Genomic DNA, 22,895 nt, shown 5'->3' with positions numbered 1-22,895 from the left:
GGCGGTTGCTGCTGTTAGGGGGTAGGGGCTTTGGGAAGGGTAATGGGTGAAATAGGGGAGGGGGTTGGATAGAGGAGAGGGGGTGGCGCGGCTGGGATGGCCGGCGGTGGTGGGTGGTGGTTCACGGAGGGCAGTGGCGGGAAAGGGGGTGGAGGAGTAAAAAAGAAGAAGAAAGAAGGGGAGGGGAAGGAAGGGTGTAGGTGGCGGTGGCGTCTGGGGGCGGTGGTCGGGGCGGTGGCAATGGTGGCTGGGTGGTGGTTGAGAGTAGAAGAAGAAGAGAGGGAGAAGAGGGTTGGGGGCTGCGCGACTGATAGGGTTCGCGTGGCTGGGGGGGTTATATTTTCAAATCTACGCGATCGCGTGGGGGACGCGGTCGCGTGGTGGGGGTGATAATGGGGTGATGCGATCGCGTGGTCGCACGATCGCATGAAAGGGGTGGAAGAGGGGATGACGCGATCGCGTGGGTCGCGCGATCGCGTCGCTAGAAATTGTGCTAAACGCACGACTCCAGCACCGTTTCAGCGCAACTCTCTGTCTCCTTCTGGGGTGATGTACAATCCATGCGACACGATTGCGTCGCTCACGCGGTCGCGTGGGATTGGTATTGTGCAAGTGACGCGATCGCATGGGGCATGCGATCGCGTGGGCCAATTTGTGCAAAACGCACAAGGGCCGCACGATTCCAGCCTAACTTTCTGGACGTTGGATATTTACGCCGATCTCCAGGTCACGCGGCCGCGTGGATGACGCGGTCGCGTGGATAGTGTTTTCGCAATATGACGCGATCGCATGGGGCATGCAGTCGCGTCGTGCATCCCCCTTTTTTTATGTAAGATAAATGCAGAATGCAATGATTAATATGAATGCTATGCATGATTCCAGGTTCAATAAAGTAAAATGAAAAGAAAATAAAAATGAAAGCAATTAACAAGAATTAAATTGAAAAAGAAGCGACCATACCATGGTGGGTTGTCTCCCACCTAGCACTTTTAGTTAAAGTCCTTAAGTTGGACATTGGAGGAGCTTCCTGCTATGGCGGCATATGTTTAAATTCATCCAAAAATCTCCACCAGTGCTTGGAATGCCAATAGCCTCCGGGATCCCAAACTAGGCATGCAAAGCTTCTGAACAGCTTTAAACAGATTGTTAGGCTCCCGGGGTGACAAACGTCAGAATAAACTCCAGGATCCCAAGCCTTGCTTTTAAATCCGCCTCCGTCTTGATCTACATGTCTCCATCCGAGTGGTTTAAAGAGTAGAATCTCACCATGGTGACCAAACGTTCTCTGTGATCCATGCAATTGAGCATGATACCAATCCGTGTACTTCGAGGTGAAGCGTGGAACCTTATTGAACCTTGTGCACCAACTCTGAGTACGAGCCATTTCCCTCTTACTCTTAAAGCCGCAAAGAGCTCTAAGCTGGCCATCTGTTTCAAGCAAACTATATTCAAGTGAATAAGTAAAGTTATAGGTTAAGGATTGTACCCACTTGAAGCTTGTATTAGGTGGTAATGGCCTTGGGATAGGTGTTTCCAGTGGTTCTGTAAGTTCTACTCCCTTGTGCTCTTCTGTGAATTCCTCCACTTCCTTGCAAGGTTCTACAATTATATCTGTGTCCTGGTCAAAGTCTTCTATGTCTTCCTCATCACTTGAGTCATAGATTGGAGGTTGAGAGAAATCTACCGCCGCATCGTCTTCATATTCACTTGGGGAAGATTCTTCGACCTCAGAGAATTCACTTGCGGATGCCAGTTCGTTACTAAGAGAATTTGACTTGTGACTATCATCATCAAGGGAATTTGTGTCCTGGGTTATTCCCTCTGATTCTTCATAAACAACTTGCCTTGGAGATTGTACAATATCCTCCTTAGCATCAACTGTAGCGTCCTTGATGGAGTTCTCCTCAGTTCTGGATTCCCATGGAGGTTTAGCATCTCCTAGATCTTCAACCAACTCTTCTTCTTGAACAATGACAGCTTCTTCTACTTGTTCTAGTATGAATTCATTCTCTGTCTTGTCCACTGGAGTTTCTGGTATCTCTTTCATACTACGCTCTTCGTTAGACTGTTCACATGGGGCTGTGGTTGATCCTTGTGTATTTGAGCGCCTAGAAACCCATTGAATTACTACTTGCTCCAGTTGTCGAATGGTTGTTTGAAGTTTATTTACTGTTTCCTTTAGGCGATCCTCTGCTTCTCGGGTTGCCGGATTTGGACATGATACATAGGAAAGTGGCGGTGATTGGGAGTGATTGGATTGGTACTAGGGTAGGGAAGGATCATATGATGGCGAATGGTGAAGAGAAGCTTGTGAGTGTGGTGGTTCGAGGTTATGTTGAAAGGATGGTTTATATGCACGGGGTGGGGCTTGTTGGTAGTTACAAGGTTGTCCACCATATCTTTCAGTTGGGTATGCACGGTAGAATGGTCTTTGTCTAGGATATCTCGGAGGGTGTTGCTGCCTAAAGGGTTGATTAGATCCTATTAGCTCCATCCATCCTTGATTGGTCTGACCTTGATGCATATTCCTGCTGTAACTTCTATTTCCTTCAACAAAGTTAAAACCAAACTCAAAGCGAGAGGGGTGAGAGTTCATGGTAGCAAATAAAGATAAAAAGGAAAAACAAAAATAAATAAACAAGCAAAAGAAAAATATTTACAATAACCAATAATAAGGCACACGTTAGCAGTTCCCCGGCAACGGCGCCATTTTGACGTTAGGATTTTTTGCTAGTAAAGAAGTTCAAAAAAAACAGTCGCATTGTAGATATAGTCTCTAAACCGACAGAAATCCCTTCGTACAAACGTTTTGGGTGTCACAAGTAACAAACCCCTTTAAAAATTGTTAACCGAGTATTCAAACCTCGGGTCGTCTTCTCAAGAAACTGCAAGGAAGTATGTTCTTATTATTGGCTATAAAGGTTGTAATCGGGGTTTAGAAGGTGAGAAGCAAGTGATTTAAATGACAAGTAAAGTATATGGCAATTAAAATAAATAAATACTGTAAAGCAAACTTCTGGCAAGGTAAGAGAAATTGGAAGTCCAACTTAGTTATCTCTCTCAACAATAATGAAAGTTGAATCTAAATTCCACTTAGTTAACCGTTACTAAAGCAAAGGAAAGTCAAGGGACTAATTAGTTTGACCTTCGAATCCTATTTAATTCCTAAGAAAAAGTTGGGATTATTGAAGTTCAGTTCAATTAGCAAGATGGCGATTATCAGTTATGTTGAGTTTGATAATGTTGAGTTACTGATTTCTTAACCAAGACCAAAAGGGGAAAAAGTAAAATTGTTGGAATGAAAAAATGTCCTTAGATGGAAAGCAATGGTAACACAAATTAAAGAGAAAGCAATCAATAACTGAAATACCTCAAATAATCATTAATTCAAATTATAACATGGAATAATTCATAAGCCAAATTGGCAACATTTATAGATACGAATAAAAGCATTAAAGTAAAAGTAGCATGGAAACATAAATTAAAGTAAATACTAAACCTGGATCGAGAGTTACTCTTAAAAACTAAGAGAAGTCCTAAATCCTAATCCTAAGAGAGAGAGGAGAGAACCTCTCTCAAACTAAATCTAAATCATGGAAAGTGAAAATTGATGAGCTCCCTTTGAATGGATGCATTCCTACACTTTATAGCCTCTAATCTGTGTGTTCTGTACTTGGATCTGGGCCAAAAGGGCTTCAAAAATTGCTGGGGGCGTATTCTGTGAATTCTGGTACGTGGCCTCTGTCACGCGTCCGCGTGGGTCACGCGGTCGCGTCATTCGGAGCATTTCCTTGCCACGCGGTCGCGTCAGTCACGCGTCCGCGTCCTATGCGTTTTACTTAAGGCGCGCGGTCGCGTCAGTCATGCGGCCGCGTCGCTGCTTCTTCGCTTCTGGCACGCGATCGCGTCGTCCATGCGATCGCGTGGATGCCAGTTTCTTCAAAACTCCGTTTTGCACTTTCCTTCCATTTTTGTACGTTTTCTTTTCCATCCTTTTAGTCATTCGGCCTTAGAAAATCTGAAACTACTCAACACACTAATCACGGCATCGAATGGAAGTAAAGGTAATTAAAATAATTAATTTTAAAGCTTAGGAAACATGTTTTTCACATACATCACATAATAAGGAAGGGAAAGTAAAACCATGCAATTAATATGAATAAGTGGGTGAAAGATTGAATAAATTACTCAAACTAAGCACAAAATAACTCATGAAATATGGGTTTATCACGGTTCCTTTGTCATCCTGTCAAAATTTGTATTCCATATCTTACTTATGAAATTGACTTTCTTTGCATAGCTCGCATAAAAATCCTGGGCCAGCTTCAAATGCTCAAACCGCATCTCAACTATTGGTATTTCGTCTTTGGCAAGAAAACTGTGATCTGGTAATTGTAAAATAGTTCAAAACAGACATCATTCGATGAACATGAGGATTAATGGTCGATTCAAACATGAGGTTCACGAAAAAACAACAATAAACTAAAGTCCAAACCTCATGAACAAGATCCGTGTCATCACTTCCAGACTCAGTAATATCCGTACATTCTATGGCCTACAATCAAACATACCCAAACAAACAAACTAATTAGATACCGTACTATTAAATAAATATCAACTAAAAAGATTTTACTAATACTTTTTCTAAGAATATCATTAAAAATTTATTACTGTACATGAATTAAAAGAAATCATAACAATGAGATGTCTACTCATAAAAAGTCTCACCTATCTAATTAGTCTTATATTAATTATTTATATAGAGCATGCATAGGTCCACCACATCTGAAGTATACCTACACAACCTAAAAGCAGTCTTCTTCTATATTTTGAAAAGTAAAAAAACTCATTATTAACTGCTGTATTTTCCTTACATATGTAGCCATATTTGTTTATGCATGCATGGCATGGGAGCATTGGGATGGGGATTCTAAACATTCTAATGGCAACCATGTGTAATATTTTCTCCGTTAACACTAAACATATATTGAACCAATTTCAGTATAACATATTAAAAAGGTAACATAATAGTTTATCGGCTCAAGTAAATAAATGTTCATCTTCATCTTCTTTAGAACTTGATCACTGATTTATTACCCTTTAACTAAGTACTATATTGACGGACCAAAACACCTAACAAAATATTCTGAATGAATATCATCATGATTTAAGAATGATGGGTTTAGAATTACCATGTCATTTATGTGAAAAATAAACATACTTCCCAATGCACCAACATACATTACTTACCTTGTTAGACTTTTTACCTTCCACATCACAAGAATTGAGATGGTTGCCACTTGAATGCGTGGTATTGTCGTCGGTGAAGGAAGCTGGGACATGACAAACCGGTTCAGCCAAATTAAACTCCATTGAAGTGGCTCTGAGAGGTCACGTACGTATGAAACGGCAGCCGCAACTCTCCCCTGTATTGGGGTGGATCAGTCGGAGACGAAGAGGCGGTGACGGTGGACACGGTAGGCTGCGGGGGGCTTCACGGTGCGTGGTTTCCTGGGATACGGGAAAAAAAAACTTCAGCGTATGGCGGTCTGCTCGGACGTTGGTGTGGAGGGAGGCGGCGTTGGCTGCGCTGCGATGGCTGGCTTCCAGGGCGGGAAAACTCCAACGAGAGTAAGAAAAGATCAGCGGCTAGTTGCAGAATCTCAATTCACCAATGAAGCATGTGCTGCTATAGGTAATGAAACGTGTAACTGTACAATGTGCAAACCCTAATTTTTTAAAATTTAAAATATAATTATTATTATAAATTAATTAATCATACTATTAATTAAATTTAAGATTAATTTATTTTTTTAATCCTATTCACATTGTCAAGTAATATTATTGTCTATCTGTACTTTTTCTTTAATTAAATTATTTAAAGTGCAACAAAAAAACCAATTCGTGACGAATAGAAGCTACATTTTAAATGTGGGGAGTAATGAATGGCTGCATACACTACACATCTTGAGCGCTGTTTTTGGGTATCACTTTTTTGGGTCTGAATTCTGAAAGAGAGTGAAAATATCAAGAGAATATAAGCAAACCCACCCAAACCCGTAATTTCTTTCCTCTTTCAACTCTTCTTGCTGTCTCCGAACCAGGTTTCTCATCTCCCGTTTCTTCTTGCCTGGGTTTTGCATCTTCTTATTGGGACAAAACAATGATCATCATTGATTGAGATTCATTGTTTGATCGTTCAATTTAATTATTTGTATCAGGGTTTCAATTAGATCTTCACTTTCCCAAGGATTCACCTCCTCTGATTCAATTATTCTCCTACTCAACTCACCTCAATCATTCTCCTACTTAATTGGTACTCTCTCTTGTTATTTTCTTATTTTATTTTATTTAGTTACCTACCTACATCTTTTCGCTTATAGTTTATGCGTGTTCAGTTATGTTCTTTTCCCAGCAAAGCTTAATTCTTTTCGTCTTGCTGGTTATTACAATTTCTGTTCAAGAACAGAATTTAAAAGGAAAAAAGGATTAATATTTCTCTTACGCGTTACTTTTCATTCTTGATTTGGTTTTGGATTTGCAGAACTTCTTAATTTGACTGCCAGATTTTCGTGTGGATTAAGTTCTACTAGACCTTAGAAGTTGCATAAAGTAAAGTCTTTTTGTTGTGGGGAATGGAGACGGTTAATCTAGGTCTTATCCAATTTATGTATAATGTTGTTCATTGTGAGGGTTGGGATATTCAATGTGGAGTTGGTTTCGTCATAGTGTTCTAATTGATATTCCGTGATTATATATATGCTTGAACTGAACTAATGGCATACATATGAGTGTTGCTGTGTTGGTGGGAAATCATTGTAGAAACTTGTTAGTGATCTAGTTTTACTTCCTTAACAGCGATTGATTCGCTTTGTGTTACTTATGATGTATCAATCAGCCTCAGCTTGCTTTGGCACTGTCGCAGCTCTGCTTTTTCACTTTAGTGGTTTTGGTTACAGGGAGGTAGTCTTTGATGATACCGCAGTGCTTACTAGTTTCTACAATTTTCGGATTGTTAACTGTTTTTGGGACTTGGAAAAAGTAAAGTAAAAAAAAACATGTTTTATTTCCTTGTTAACCTTTTGTGCAATGGGGGCATTTGTTTTGGGGGCTTATGCAATGGCCTTTTATATCACTGTGTTCTGATATGTTTATGGTGACTTGTTCTGTTTAATGATATCTCACTGTCTCCATTTTGTGCAGGAACCTCTGATTGCTTTTTCTTTGAAAATGATGGCTACTCCAACTAAACCAATGGCCATAATGTTGTCTGAATCTTTGGAACACAAGGGAAAGGATATCACTGAATTAAATGGTAACATACTTCAATCCCCTATAAGTCAACAGCCCCATAGCTCCTCTGATGGTTCAGTAGCTATTCTTTGGGACATTGAAAACTGTCCTGTTCCGAGTGATGTCCGCCCTGAAGACGTAGCAGGAAATATAAGGATGGCGTTGCAAGTGCATCCAGTAATTCAAGGAACTGTTATGGTATTTTCTGCTTATGGTGACTTCAACGCTTTCCCTAAGCGACTTAGAGAGGGATGTCTAAGAACTGGTGTTAATCTCATTGATGTTCCTAATGGGAGAAAAGATGCTGCTGATAAAGCAATCTTGGTTGACATGTTTTTATTTGCTCTTGACAACCCTCCCCCATCATCTATTATGCTAATATCTGGAGACGTGGACTTTGCCCGAGCACTTCACATTCTTGGACAACGGGGATACACTATAATTCTTGTCATCCCTTCTGGGGTGGGTGTTTCATCTGCTTTATGCAATGCCGGAAAGTTTGTCTGGGATTGGCCTAGCGTTGCTCGTGGAGAAGGATTTGTTCCCCCGGCAAAGGCTTTAGTACCACCTCGTGGAGGTTCAGTTGAGGTTGCTGGATATTTGATGGGGTGCCATATTAATGACAACTTCGAGGGACAAAATGAGGAAGAAGCAATAGTTTATAGAGGGATGTCACAGAGATTATATAACTCAAGGGATTTCTCTATGGTTTCACAATCTCTATCTGAATACAATTGTACCGCATCGAACATGGCTGGCTTACCGACAACTATGAGATCACACAGCCTTCCACCTGGGATGATTGATGTTTCAGGAATATCTATGCCTTCTAGTGACAATAATGAAGGCCAGCTTTGGGGCCCTATGTCTAGCGATTTAAATGTTCTCAAAGGCCAGTTGGTAAGGTTGCTTGAACTTTCTGGAGGGTGCCTGCCTCTGGCTCGAGTTCCAACAGAGTATCAGAAAGCTTATGGAAGAACTCTTTATGTATCTGATTATGGAGCAATTAAGTTAGTCAATCTTTTCAAGAAGATGGGTGATACAATGGCAGTGGAAGGGAAAGGTCAGCGTAAATTTGTGTATCTCAGAAACTTCAAGGTAGGCCCGAGCGCTCCCCCATTGGCTCTAGCAAAGAAAGACAAGAAAGGAAAGGGGCTTCCAGAAGAGAATATGAATACTGTCAACGGTGGTGGCTCTTCAGATGAGTTCTCAGATGAAGAAAGACTAGTCATGGAAGAACATGATGAGAGAAATTGTGTAGGAAAGGGCAGTCAAAGGAGAGCAGCTATCAATGACCGTGCTCTTGAGCAGTTCAAGTTCGAGCTTCAAGAGATTCTAGTCAGCTACTCGTGTCGAATATTCCTAGGTTGTTTTGAGGATATATACCAACAAAGGTACAAGAGACAATTGGAATATCAGAGACTTGGAGTGAACAAGTTGGAGGATTTGTTTGAGAAAGTCAATGATATTGTAGTATTGGTTGAGGAACCAGGAAGCAAGAGGAAGTTCCTTGCTCCAGTGGGGGGTTAGAATGCTAAAGCAAATTGTTGCCATGTGTTTTTAACTTAAAATATTTTTAAAAAAGAAGGAAAACTTGTTCTTTCTAGCAATCCCATCCTTATTCTAGTTTTATTTATTTTCCTTCTACATAGTAAAGATGATACGCTGGGAACATGTGTGTATTTTTTATTGTCACTGTCCCGCATGTATTTTGAATCTGTATTAAAGTTTCCTTGTCTTTAGTTCTTGACTCTGCAACCTACCAGCTACTTGGAAGAAATGTAAAGTAGTATCTTCTGTACTTCCCTTTTCCTATCATTCTCATTATCAACTTAGAATTTGAAGCATGATTCAAGTAGTTCATTTTTCAAGTTGTAGATTGAATTCTATCATAAATTATAAGATTCACAACTGGTCATCAAAGAAAGAATTAACAAGCATAATATATTTATGGTAACCATGAAAGTACTATATTCCTCATCTCCAAAGATTTTATACATGGACCCTTGGAACTAACAAATCCAAACATTTGAAGTTAGTGTGAAGTAAAAATGAGAAATTCCTGTCAACATGATGAAGAGCCCTGATGATTTTTTCTTAAACTGAGAAAATATTTGGCGGCGACTGCGGAGAGCAACTCTCGAGTAAAAAGGTCCTACTGCAATACGATCGAGACGTGCTTGAGGACGAGGCAAGGTATCTTCCATCGCCGCTGTTGAAAATCGCTTCATTCCGGTGCATTTTCCCCTTGCTTCTTCTGCCTCTCTGCTGACTTCCCTGACAGTCTTCATCATCGCCGGATTGTAGGAAACCACTGTGCATTGGTTCTGACGTCTCATAAAGAAGCCGAAGAACCTGTTTTATTGAAGGCCTTGCCCTTCCTTCTCTCTGGGTGCACCATCCTACTATAGACACTACTGTATGGAGTTGATCCAAGTCAAAAGACTCCCTCACGTTGGGATCTACTAACTCCAATAATCTGGTTTCGGATTCCATATACGGTTGCGCCCATTCCACCAAGTTCTTATTATCCTGAATAGCTCGCCTTCCTGTCACGATTTCTAGTAGTAACACCCCGAAACTGTAGATATCGCTTTTCTCGGTAAGCTCTTGAGTAACAACATATTCTGGATCCATATAACCTGGAATGCATGACATCAGTGGGGAAAATATTGAATTTCAGGGACATACAGCCATCTTCTAAAGCATGTAAATGAAAGATGAGGAAGAAAGGTCAGAAGAATTTTATACCTGGAGTTCCTCGGATTTCAGTGTTTAGAGGTTCAAAGCATATCGAACCATTTTTTGATGCCTGTGCAAGGCCAAAATCGGCTATCTGTGAAACGATGTGACACAGGAAAAATAAAAAAAAAGAATCAATTAACGCTTAAAAGGTGTCTATGCTATCTAAATATTACTGCATCATAAAATTTGTGCTGTTTTTGAACTATTCAGTTCTGAAAAAGAGGATGAATAGTTATCCCACCTTAGCAACAAAATTCTCATCCAGCAAAGTGTTGCTAGACTTAATGTCTCTATGGCACAGAGGAGGATCACAATATAAATGAAGGTACTCCTGCATGTGACGATGCAAAGGCAAAGTGTGATTCAACAATAAAAATACCAAACAAGAAGATATTAAAGCTTGATATTAAACTAATCAATCATATGTACCAATGCATTAGCTACGTCAATCGCAATTTGGATTCTAGTTCGCCAACTTAGTGGTGTTCTACCAGGAGCTGCACAAGAAAAAAAGAATGAAATGTAAGATCTGGTTCGTTAGGGGGAACAAGCTAATAGATTGAGCTGCATTCCACAATTCTCTAAGGCTATTATTTTGTTGAATAGATAATTGTTATTAGAAAAAGATGCAGAAGAGCATAATAGTAATATCTTAAAGTGTACTATTATTGAAAACAATATATAGATAGAGGTGTCCTTTTAAATCCAACCAAATAATATTCTTAAATGTACCATTGAAAACAATGTATAGATACTAAGAGGCATACAATGAAGATGATCTTTCAAGCTCCCATTTCCCATGTACTCATACATCAGAAACCTGCCATTAGAGATGCAAAAGAGCTTGATTTACCGATATCTGGTGTTAAGAAACACAAGCAAGCAGATAAAGAGATACCTCTCGTGTTTTTTTATGCAGAAGCCTCTTAAAGAAACAAGATGCCGATGGTGCAGCCGTGCAAGAAGTTCGATTTCTCGGCAGAACTCATCCTCTCCCTGCTCTGACACTCTGTTCATGCGCTTCACTGCTGCCACCAGGCCATCACTAAAATGAGCTTTATACACTGTTCCAAATCCCCCTTGCCCGATGACGGTGCTAAAATCCTCTGTTGCCTTCTTTATCTCCTTGTAGCTAAATTTTCGGAACATAGTTGAAGAACCTGGTAGAAGAATGGAGAACAAGGTAGAGCTGGTTATGATGTGTTTCATAAAGAAAAGTTTCAGAAATGAAGCAGCAGCTTCAAAACATAAACTTACCTTCCTGAAACTTCCATGTTGCAAAAGGAGGCATGGTTTTTGAAGAAGTTTTTCCGAAATCATCAGGATCGTCTAGCTCTCTGCTTTTTTTACGAATTAGAACTATCAAGACTATGAGCATCCCAACAGCAACAGCGGTGACGGCAATAGCAATACCTGGAACTAATGTCAAGTGATATGTATGGTGGTTTCCCTTAAAAGGTGCACCTAACAATAGTTGGCTTGGACTATCAGCAACCACTGGACTTGGAGAAGCCTCGGGACTCGGCAAGGATGGGGACGATGACACTAGCATCGTGTTTGCAAAATATGGTAAGTTTTACTCTATCACAACAGTACACAGACTTCATTGTATATGTTAAATAAATATTTAATAGCAATATAATTGGAATAATATAAGCAGTCATCTGTTGCACATTTTATAAAACTAGCCCTTCTCGAGATTTTTCGAGTCTAATTCAGCTGTGGAATAAGTTTTCCTACAGTTTTCCATTCATCCTTTGACATGCCAACCATAAGGGGATTTTGCAATCATTGCTTATTAAAGTGGGAAGATGAGGAGAATCTAGAATATTGCTTCACAATATATTAAGACTCATATACGTAATTATAGCATTAGCACATGTACAATCTCATGTATTCAAAGAGAGCCAAATGGGGAGAGCATTGCAACTATTCTATTGTAAAAACTTATAATTTAAAAATGTTCATACCAGGAGGCCCAAGAAGTCCTTGAACACCAAAGAAACAGCTTGCAATGTCAGTTGTAGATTGGTGATCAAGTTGGCTTGCAAGTGCAGCAAAAGTTGCATCACGACAAGTACTGAGTGTTATATTATCATTAATTCCCAAATGATGCAGATAACCAAAGCCTGCATTTAAGCACTTCCTACATTTTCTTTCCTCTCCAAGTGACACTTTGCAATTTTTTGTGACCTCCGCGAATCTAGGAGATTGCAGCATTTGCATGACACTAGTCCGTCCCTTACATTCATAATTCACAGGAATTTTGGTCCCAAAACCACAGAAAGCTGTTGCATTTTGTGGAACTCCATTAAGTTGTAACTTATCAGATATAGTTTGGAGGCAGGAAACAGAGTCATTTGGAGGGACCCCCAGGATGCTCGTTGAATTAGCGAAACGAGCAACAGAAATTGCAACATTAGCATTAATGTAGCGGCAACAGTTTCCCCTATCACCTTGGTTAGAACATAGAGAGGAAGCCAGTGTAAAGTTTGAAGCGGAAAAATCCAAAGGGCAATCTGCAAAAGAAGCAGCATATCAGCATATTAGATCACTAAACTGCATTCGGTATTCCTACGACTGTAAAGACAGCGAGCACATTTGAAAGATGAACAAGCATGTTAACTTGTTTTATTTTTTTATCCTTTTATTTTATTTTATTTCAGAACAATCATGCTAAATCAAATTAATATGCAAATGCAGTATTGCCATTGTTCTTAGTTTTGAGCACAAGCTACTTTGATTATCTCTTCTGTTTCCATTCAATAATATATGCAACTTGAACAATTTTATGTAACCTACTCTATTCATAATTCCCATTGGTTGATCTTAAAATATGAGAAAATATTGTAGAAATGTATCTATCTCTAGAAACCAAGTTAAATGACTGGGTTACTAATAAGGTAAGCAAAACTCTAATCCTGATGTTCATAGGCTTATATCTTTTTAGGCCAATAATATATATTGACATAGTTCTCACAAACACTTAAATGAATTGGAAGTTAGCCCATAAGATTGAAATAAACTTATAACATGAAATCTAGATGGCTTTTGAATTTGCTTAAGAACAAATCAAGAGAGTAACGAGGTTCTGAAAATCTTGAGCAATCAAACTGAGGACTAGAAATGGTTTAAATTTCTGACATCCCGCTTCAAAATTTAAATCATGGACAGAACACAATCCCTCTTAGACCTTATTATAAAATTAAAATTTACATAGAATAATGAGGGGAAGCAAGGAACAAACTATAAATTAATAATCATGTTAAGGCCCTTATATGGTTGCAATTCATTCTCTAACCAAATGCCTCAAATTTTACAAGTTTGGAACACTTCCATTTTAATGTAGCGTGTATGACAGTTAAAAAAGTAGTACAAAAGAGCATGGCATGCAGGGTCAATAATAAATGCGGTAAATAAAATGGTCCTGGTTTCTTTTCAGATGGTAACTCAAAGTCAACCACTACTAGAAGACCTAGTTTTTTAGCTGTTACTTTCATTTTTCAACACTGGTTTCTGCAACCAATTTAACTACCATTCTGGTCATAAAAGACTTTGCTATATAGCCAGAAATCCATCACATGCTTCTTCCAGCTGTTTTGCAAGTTAGCAACTTTATTAAGGAAAATATTACTCCATCCGTTCATAATAAATACCCTTTTGACCAAGTCATAAATACAAATTGCCATACCAAACAAACATAACAAACTATATGGAATTAGTTAATGCTACAAAAAACAACTAACAAACACATCATGTAGACCTTAGCTCCACAATTTCTTCAATTTTCCCCAAGATCGAAAAATGCCACAAAATTTGATTTTTTTTTTTTTTTCAACAATGGGTAGCAGACACTACACACAAGGGTAGGAGAATAATGAAAGGGGGGATGGAAGTTAAGAAAGGAAAGAACTTTAAGATAGAAAACTAACCAGCCATTAATGGAGGGAAGTGCATTCCAAGAAAAACCGCAAATCCAAAAAAGAAGGGAAGGCAGCAGAGCATGTTGGTTGAGCAGCTGAGAGAGAAGAAAGACAAGAAGAAGAAGAGAGAGCACAACATGAAATGAAAGAGTGGGTTATGTTTATGTGAGTATGAAATATGATTAATTCGATGATTTGATTAACTGGTTTTGGGAAATGGGAACGGTAAACAACACATACCGTTCACTCGCTCAGAGTCACTGTGGTATATGGTGTGTTTGGATGTCACATTTTGTTTTGAGAAAGACTAGTGGGTCTGAAGAGAGAGAGAGAGAGAGAGAGAGAGGGTTATGTACTTTTGTTTTGCACTGAATAAATGTGCATTGATGAGGAAGAACATTGTATTTTTTTTTAATTTTTGTTTTTAGATGCCTTTGGTGTGGGGTTCATTCATCTATCGCTTCCTTCATATTCCGTAATCCATACAGCATGATCTTGCTTGACCCATTTCAAAGTTTTGGTCATGTGCCATTATTGCTCACAATTTCAACCCTAGTCCTTAGTAATTGGCATCACTTCCTAGTTTGTTTGTGCATTTAGATGAGTAATATATATGTTTAGAATAGATTGTGCATCACTTCACATCAAAAGAGAGAAAGAGAGCTAACAAACAGGGATGGCAAAACTTTTCGAAGTGCAGAAATTTTTGTAGAAATTACTCTAAATGAGAATTTAAATATGAATTTTTTTTGTGAAAATGAAGCTGGGGCCAAAATTTTTCTAGAGACAGATGTGGGATTCAAACAAGGATTTCGGCCCTGTTTTCGTTAATCTTTAAATTATTAAATTTACTTAAATATTTTTAATAATTTATTTTTAATATAAATTTTTAGTCATTTTACATACTCTGTATATATATATATATATATAGAAAAACTTAACTCTAATTTTAAAAGTGTCTTTTCTTTTCTTCATAATATTAATACTTTATCGTCTCACTCTCCAGTCACTTCAAAAAGTTAAAACTCGCAAATTCCAATCTCTCATAACGTCACAATTATACCCCTCGTCACTACTGCTTAGTGCTCATCGTGTCGTCACCCTCTCGTTACCTCATTGTCTTCGATTTCAGTGTCTTTTTTCATTTTCGTCGCTCGTAACTGTATTCTTATATATTGTAATAATATTTTCTGATTTATTTTCTTTAATTTTTTATTAGAACTTTCATATAAATAATTAATATAAGAAGATGAAAGGCCTCGCGGAAAATGAAAATATGCAGAAAATAAGAATGGGAGAAAATATTCTTTTACAACTGGAATTGAAGCAAAAATAGAAAGTAAATCTAAAAGTGGGGATGAGAAACGAAAAGGTATCTTTTACTCTCGTTCCATTACCATCCCTACCAATAAATAAGAGTTGAATTAAAATGGTTTTTAAGAGATCAATAATTACCTTTTAAAAAAAAATTAATTTTTAAAATGTTTGCTCTTTTTAAAATTAATAAGTTGACATGCGTGTAATCTTTTAAGACTATTTTAATTAATAGCCCAAATAAATAATAAAGGGTTAATCATGAGAATCTAACTCAAAATATTCTAACATTGACGAAACAAAATCTAAAGAAGAAAACAGATAAAAAAATGTTTTTCAAAAGATATATAATATTTGCGAAAATAATTAACTGCGAATTATAAATGAGTCTTGTTAATAAATGTGAAGGACTTTAGGTTAATAGAAATTTTTTCTAAAAATACCAAACAAATGCTATTTTTTTTAAAAATTATATCAATTTTTTTAAAAGCCTTTTAATCGATACTTTGAAACATTCTTTAACTAATTTCTTGTTAAATTTAGGACCTAGGAGTCAAGAAAAATGGATTTTTTTTTAAAAGTTTTTACAATAAATAATACATTAAAGAATTTTATTAAGTACGGTAAAATTTTGGTAATTTAATTTTCATCTTTTCAACTAAAATTTTATAGACTTTAAGAGCCCGTTTGAGAAGTAATAGATGCTACTTTTCTTGAATTTTGAATTATCAAAAGTCATAATAAATATGCTTGGCACCATTTTAAAAAAAATTTTTAATTTCTCGAAAAGTTAATTCACAGCTTTTTAAAGAAGTAGAAATGTATGACTTCTTTCCTTTTCGATAAATCATTCTATCACTTCTGTGAAAAAAATTAACTTCAAAACAAAAAAGATCTACTTTCATTCTTGATTCGGTGAAAAATATTTTCTGTTTCTGCTAGAAATACTGGTCCTCCACCACTATTTCTACCAATGTTTTATCTACCGAAAGTATTAGTCCTCTACCACTATTTTTACGTAATAATTTATCTGCTGGAAGTATTTATTATTATCGATTATTTTAATATCCATTCTCTTGTGTAAAAAAATTATATTTTTAAGTTATTTATTCAAATATTACAATTTTAAAATAAATACTTTTATAACTAAAAATCTAAATATAAAATAATTTATTTAAAAACTATTATTAATAAAAATTGTTATACTTTAAACTCTTTTTTCAAAAAAAATTATTTAAATTATTTATCTTAACAGAAGTCATTACCAAGGTTCAAATTTCAAAGTAGCATGCATATAAAAAAGATTTGGATTTTCTAAAGTTTGAATTTTATTTTAAAGAATAAAGTATGATCTTTTATTCTTGAATAATTTTTTTTATAATTATTTTTTATCCCAACTATAAAATAAATAATAAAAAATTACACTTTATTTTTTAAAGTGAAATTCAAATTTTAGAAGATCTAAATTCGTCCAAAAAAATACAGACAATTATATATGCTATCGCATTCACACGTATAAGCATTTATGGGAAGAGCACAATAACAATTATTGCCAGCCTCTATCTTAGATTTCTCTTTATTTTTCTTTTTTATTGACAGGCTAATAATTAATTAGTTATAAATTAAAATATCATTTAAAAATATGTTGTTTAATAAATAAATATATATATAATGAGATTCGAATTTTTAATATTTATTTGAGCGATAAAATAAATTAATTATTTAACAAATTTAAATAATTTTTTTTATTTTTATAATGTGACTTATTAAAGTTCTTTTCTTCCAAACGCTTCCTTCTTTTCAAATTTCAACTATTATTAGAAATTTGATTTTTGGTCAATTTAATTTTACATTGTTAGGTTACATATATTAAAAGTTTTCATAATGAAATTATTCATAGGGTCCATATGTAATTATATATATGGATAGAGAATTGGAGATAGATTCTTTTCTTACAGGTGTAAAAAGCTTATTAATCCTTTACGTGGTTATTGGGGTTTCTTTAATTTGTTTGTGTTTCATTAATTAGAGATTTTAAGACGACGAAAAAAAAAAAAAAAAAAGAGATGTGAGTAAGAGTTACAAAGCGTAACAGCTGATGAGGAGTGTGGACCTCACAGGTCTGCATCAAGCGCCTATAATCCTACAAATTAATACCATGGACTTTGCTGTATTTCCATGTGAGGTTTTGTCGTACTTGTGACATGTTACACGACTAAAATCATTCGAATACTAAATCAATAACCAACAAATTTTCATGTGTCTATGAAGGTTATTCAATCAATTAACACCAAATCATCGATCTTGTCCCCCAAACTCGGAATAATTGTATTTAGGGTGTGTTTGGAAACCGTTGGAAGGGAAGAAGCACGTTTAAGTTTCTTGAAAGCTTCAACTTTTGGTTTGGCAAATTTTTTTCTCTTGAACGCAGAAGTGATTTTGTTGCCAAAACCACATTTATAATAAGCAACTATTTTAGCTTCTGCGTTTTCTTAACGCGCTTTTGGCCATAGATACTAACCTTTTATTTACCTTTTACTAACTTTATCCTTCATATATGTTATTGTATTATTTATAAAATTCTTGTTATTTCTATTTATATGAGTTCTATTTTTCTATTATTTATTATTTTTATTTTTTTCAATTGTTTGTTTGACATTATACACTTTTATAATTGTGATTTTTGTATATTATGTTTGTTATTATCTTTTTATAATATGATTTATTGATTCTATTAGATAAAGTAAATTAAATAAAAAATTAACTGTAAATAATAATAATAGTAAAAAATTATAACATACTAAAAAAAGAGTACTAAAAATACTAAAAATATATTATATATAAAGATCATCAAGAATTTTTAAATTTGTTTCAGTCACTATAAAGTAAATATTTAATTTTTTTTATTATTTTCAGTACTCTCTTTTATAATTGTAATTCTCATATACTATGTTTTAGTGTAATTTTTATAATATAGATTATGATTCCATTAAAAAAGATAAATTAAATAAAAAATTAATGATAGATAATAATAAAATTATAAACGTTGAATTCCAAATTAATATTAAGAATAAGATTATTGAGAGTATTAAAATAAGAGTACGATGTAAAAAAATACTAAAGTAACATTTAATATTTAAAAAATGTAACATATATATATATATATATCTAAAATTTATATTTTTTATTTTTATTTAAAAATATATTTTATCTATTTTTATATGTTATTTTTATTTTAGTAAGTAGATATTAATTTTATTATAAAATTAACTAATAAGATCTATTTAAATATCTAAATTAAAATAATAGAATAATATAAAAAAAATTAAGTTGATGTCTATTTTAGTAATTTTTTATCTAGAAGTGATTTTGAATGGTATAAGCCAAACAATATTTATTTTACTATAATCCATTTTGATACAAAATTACCAAACATAAATCACTTTAACACAAACTTACTTTTGATCAAAATCAAGTTTGCAAAATTAATTCTATACAAACTCCCATTTACAAACTGTAATCCAAACACACACTTAGTAGTTGAGATAAGATAAAAAGAAAAAGGAAAAATATTCTTGATTTTGTATTTATAAAAAAAAATAACGATTTCATTTGAGTGGCAAGTGATTTATTATTTTTAAATAATGTAGGAGACTTTGTAAATACAACTATTTTCATAAGAAGATTCATTTATTATAGCCAATAGGGGTGCACAGACCCGGCCCGGCCCGAAGCCCCGGCCCAGTCCCAAACATTTTAAGGACTAATTTGGTGTGATTTCATCGGGTTTAGGGTCGGGTACGGGTCTCAAAAATAGACCCGGTCATTATTTCGGGTCGGGTCCGGGCCATAGCTCGGGTCACCCGAAGTCGGCCCGGTGGCCCGGTCATCATACACAATTAATATTTTGTGTTATTAGTGATAGATCATGACTATTCTTATGTGGAATTTAAGTATTGTAAACCTTAATATTTTGTGTTATTAGTCATTATAAGACTATAAATTAATGTTTTATGTTTAGAATGCATAAGACTTTAGACTAATACATAAGATTATGTTATTTGTATTGATTTAAATATTTGGTATTATTAGACAATATTAATATTGATTGTGGTTATGCTTTAGTATTGATTGTGGTTATGCTTTAATTTTGAAGAAGGGTTGGTTCTTGTTATATTTTTCTAAGTGAATTTTACCATGTTAACTAATGATTGGAGTCTTGGAAATTTGGATATTTTTACATGCTAGCTTACAAGAAGGTATCAACGTAATGTAATGTTAACGGCCCGGTTTTCACCCGGTTTTTACCCGGTATAATTGTGGCCCGAAAGTGTATTGGTTTCATCGGGTTTAGGGCCGGATTCGGGTCTAATAAATAAACCCGGTGTATATTTCGGACCGAATCTGAGTCACATCAAACCCGACTTCACCCGACCCATGTGCACCCCTAATAGCCAATGCAAATGTGTGGCTCAGGTCGTATCTGAATTAGTGGGAGCAAAAACCTAATATCAAACCGGACAACTAAAAAATCTAAACAATTTTTTATATTATATTTTATCCCATACATTTAACGCAAATATTTATAAACCACCTATCAATATAATTCCTACGACAACAAAGAAAGCACAAAACGTTCCAAACCTTTCAATAACATGTGCCAACCTATATTTTGTCAACACACAAAATATTTACTAATTAGATAATAATATCTCTCAATGTATTATTATTGTTCCTTAATATAAATAACACATTTATAATAATAGTCACGGTATATGTCTATATCCGCGGCCGCAGGTTCGGATGCACAATATTATTTAACGGTAACATAAAATTAATAGTTGAGAGTCGTTAAATAATTTGATAAATTTGATTAAATTATTATTTAATAATTTTTAATTATTAACTTCACATAAAGTTAATTGTACTTAAATTTCTACCTTACTTGACAAACTATTTGATGAGAGAACTCCACTAATTAATGAAATTGTCAAAAATATTTATGACATAAAATTAACCGTATCTTAATTTTTATTTTCTTGCATTTATCATTGTCAACAAAACTTTCAGATAAACTTATTTTCAACTTTATAAATTATTACTAACGATTATAAACATAACATTACACTAACAATCCAACTGCAGATAGAATTTCTTCCGATCAAAACACAACCACTCATTTAGGTTATTAGTCAGCGGTTAAATACTCCGAATACATGACAATTAATTGACACTTAAAATTTTGTATGAACTAGTATTCTTGCCTACTGTAAAAAGTGCGTAATGAAAATAAATAGAATAAATGACTATTTGTATTAAAAAAATAAAATTGACATTGTACTTTTGAAATATGGGTTCCAGTTGAAAAAATTGTCACAATCCTAAAATAATAGTATACAAAATTCACAAACTACATTTCTAACCTAATTCAAACTCTAACCCTACGCACCCAAAATTCCAATCCTTTACCATCGTCACCCCAACCCACTTGCAACCACCGCCACCACACTGCCAATCTCCGATGTCCTGATATGGGTAAGATGGAGCAGTTGCTGGAAGATATAGTGTTGCAAACATTGAGATTAATGAGGCAGAAAGATGCAACCAAGTTGAGCTGTGTATGTAAGACTTTCAAATGCGTAATTTGTTTTGGACAATCGTTTGTGGGTCTCTCTCTCTCTCTCTCTCTCTCTCTCTTTCTGTGTGTGTGTGTGAATGAACATGCATTCTCTTCTAGAATTTTGACTGTCATCTCATCTTCCACAATTTGACTGTGTCATCTTTTTTTTAGAGCAAATATGATTATACGTTAGGCCGATCAACAATGTTTTGGTAACAATTTTGTTGGATTTGTTTACTGCAAGTGGTGGTGACTACAGGCATGGTGGAATAGTGGTGGTGAATATTGAAGATTAAGGGTGAGTTTGGGTTAGAATTTAGTGTTAGTTGGATCGGGTAGAAGGATAGATTAAAAATTTTAGATATCTTTTTAGAATTTCAATAGTTTTCTTAATTAGATTTTATTTTTTATGGATATAACTTTAAAATTAATTTTTCGTAAATAATTTATCAGCATTCTAAATTTTTTTTAATATAAATGATAATTTATTTGCATAATTAGACAAAAAGTATAGAGAACTCATCATTATATTGGGAGATTTATCTTTTACTAATGAATTTATTAAAAACTTTTCTTGTTTGGTAATATTAGCATATTGACCAATGTAATCAAAATTGTTTAGGAACCTAACTTTTTTTGGTATTGGCCAAACAAAATTCCTTTATGGCAAAGCGAAGAATATTAAGACTGAGAGAGGCACTAAATAAGAAAAAAAAACTTCTAACATGAGGAAAGAATTTTTTGGCTCTTGAAGGACCAGAGTAGTTTATAGAATTTTAAAAAATTTGGTGACTCATTTTTAATATTGCAATTTATCATAAACTTCCATTTAAAGTTGACGTAGTTTGTTAATCATAATTTAAATGTCCAATTAGTATCAACATGACCATAATTAGTAAAAAACGGAGCAAATAAAGAGAGTTACCTTATTTATTAAAAATTGGAAAGACGAGAGAGATAAAGAAATTGGAGAATCTCACACGGCGATTATAACAGTGGAAAGGAGGTCATCCAAAAATTCTCAATAGTTGATTTTACGTAATTTATATAAACCAAGCAACGATTCTATGACAAAAATTACAACGATAAGGTAGAATGTAGGTTACATTAGGGTTTAGGGAATTCCGATAAGATCGATTGTGGTTAATGATGTAGGTTATAATTGTTGACCCCAGTTGTGGTGTTGTGCGCTACTTAATTTGACCATTGCTGATGTGCATTTGATTGGGCTATTTTGTGTCTATCTCCATGTTTTTTTGTTGTTATGAATGGACGGGGTGAAAGGGAAAGGGTAGCAAACTGGTAGTGTATGATGGCTGGAATTTGCTTTTAGTTGTGTAACCAAACCATATTTTTCATTGATTATTCTGGGTCTAGTATGATGTAGTAGTTGTTGCGACCGTTTCTTTTTTTTTATTGTTTTAAATAAATTGAACTATCGTGTTTGTTGCAGGGTGACGATGGGATGGAAGCTAAGGAAGCTATGCCGTATCTTCTAATTTTTGAAGAGCGCCTCTAGTACAGGTGATGTTTTGGTGTGTGTTTTTAACTTAGTTGTGGGTTTTAGCAGTTGTTTAGTAGAATTGGCAGTTGTGATGGATGCTTTTTCATGTAATATGGCGGAATATGTGATCACAAGTGAGACCATCTTTGCGGAAGATGAAGAAATGAGGTTCGATGAGGATGAAGAAATCGACCTTGGTGAGGACATACAAGAGCAAAAAGAGTCGGTAATCATTCTAGACGGTATTGGCTAATTCGACGCAATAAATTTTACATCGTTGACATCAGACCATATATAGGGAATTGAGTTTGTGGACTTGCAGACAGCTTATGAATTCTACAATATATTTATTATTAAATTAATAAGTTTTATTTAATTTTTAATATTTTATCCTTAATCATTAAATATGTTGAAAATTTAAAATTTAAAATTTTGTAACAAATCAAAATATTAAACATAAATTAAAATTATTATATTCGTAATAATAATAAAAATT

The 22,895-nt window shown here is 34.9% G+C and overlaps 2 protein-coding genes and 1 long non-coding RNA gene across 5 annotated transcripts; 2 read left to right on the top strand and 1 right to left on the bottom strand.

The window, feature by feature from the left end:
- Positions 1–5,899: 5,899 nt before the first annotated feature.
- LOC112785271 (uncharacterized) lies at positions 5,900–9,094 on the top strand. Of its 2 annotated transcripts, XM_025828730.3 has the most exons (3): positions 5,900–6,104; positions 6,222–6,316; positions 7,204–9,094. In XM_025828730.3, exon 3 carries the CDS (start codon positions 7,231–7,233, stop codon positions 8,821–8,823), a length of 1,593 nt encoding a protein of 530 aa, XP_025684515.1. In that variant the 5' UTR covers positions 5,900–6,104; positions 6,222–6,316; positions 7,204–7,230; the 3' UTR covers positions 8,824–9,094. The 2 variants fall into 2 exon arrangements, with proteins under 2 accessions (XP_025684515.1, XP_025684514.1); XM_025828729.3 differs by having other exon boundaries at positions 5,900–6,316.
- A 117-nt stretch (positions 9,095–9,211) lies between these two features.
- Positions 9,212–14,445, bottom strand: LOC112785270 (probable receptor-like protein kinase At1g49730). 2 transcript variants are annotated; one of them, XM_029296071.2, is made up of 10 exons: positions 14,202–14,445; positions 13,971–14,056; positions 12,009–12,557; positions 11,296–11,583; positions 10,937–11,198; positions 10,806–10,858; positions 10,468–10,535; positions 10,280–10,369; positions 10,045–10,129; positions 9,212–9,935 (listed from the first exon to the last, which is right to left on the bottom strand). In XM_029296071.2, the coding sequence occupies exons 2-10, from the start codon at positions 14,041–14,043 to the stop codon at positions 9,391–9,393; spliced, it is 2,013 nt and encodes a 670-aa protein (XP_029151904.1). In that variant the 5' UTR covers positions 14,044–14,056; positions 14,202–14,445; the 3' UTR covers positions 9,212–9,390. The 2 variants fall into 2 exon arrangements, with proteins under 2 accessions (XP_029151904.1, XP_025684512.1); XM_025828727.3 differs by having other exon boundaries at positions 13,971–14,402.
- A 6,161-nt stretch (positions 14,446–20,606) lies between these two features.
- LOC112786880 (uncharacterized) lies at positions 20,607–22,782 on the top strand. The gene is made up of 2 exons (XR_003194357.3): positions 20,607–20,893; positions 22,349–22,782. It is a non-coding gene; the product is annotated as an uncharacterized lncRNA (long non-coding RNA).
- The last annotated feature ends 113 nt before the right edge of the window (positions 22,783–22,895 follow it).

Source organism: Arachis hypogaea, chromosome 20, assembly GCF_003086295.3.
Source record: "Arachis hypogaea cultivar Tifrunner chromosome 20, arahy.Tifrunner.gnm2.J5K5, whole genome shotgun sequence".
Lineage (NCBI taxonomy): Eukaryota > Viridiplantae > Streptophyta > Magnoliopsida > Fabales > Fabaceae > Arachis > Arachis hypogaea.
This window is presented reverse-complemented; position numbering and strand designations above follow the sequence as displayed.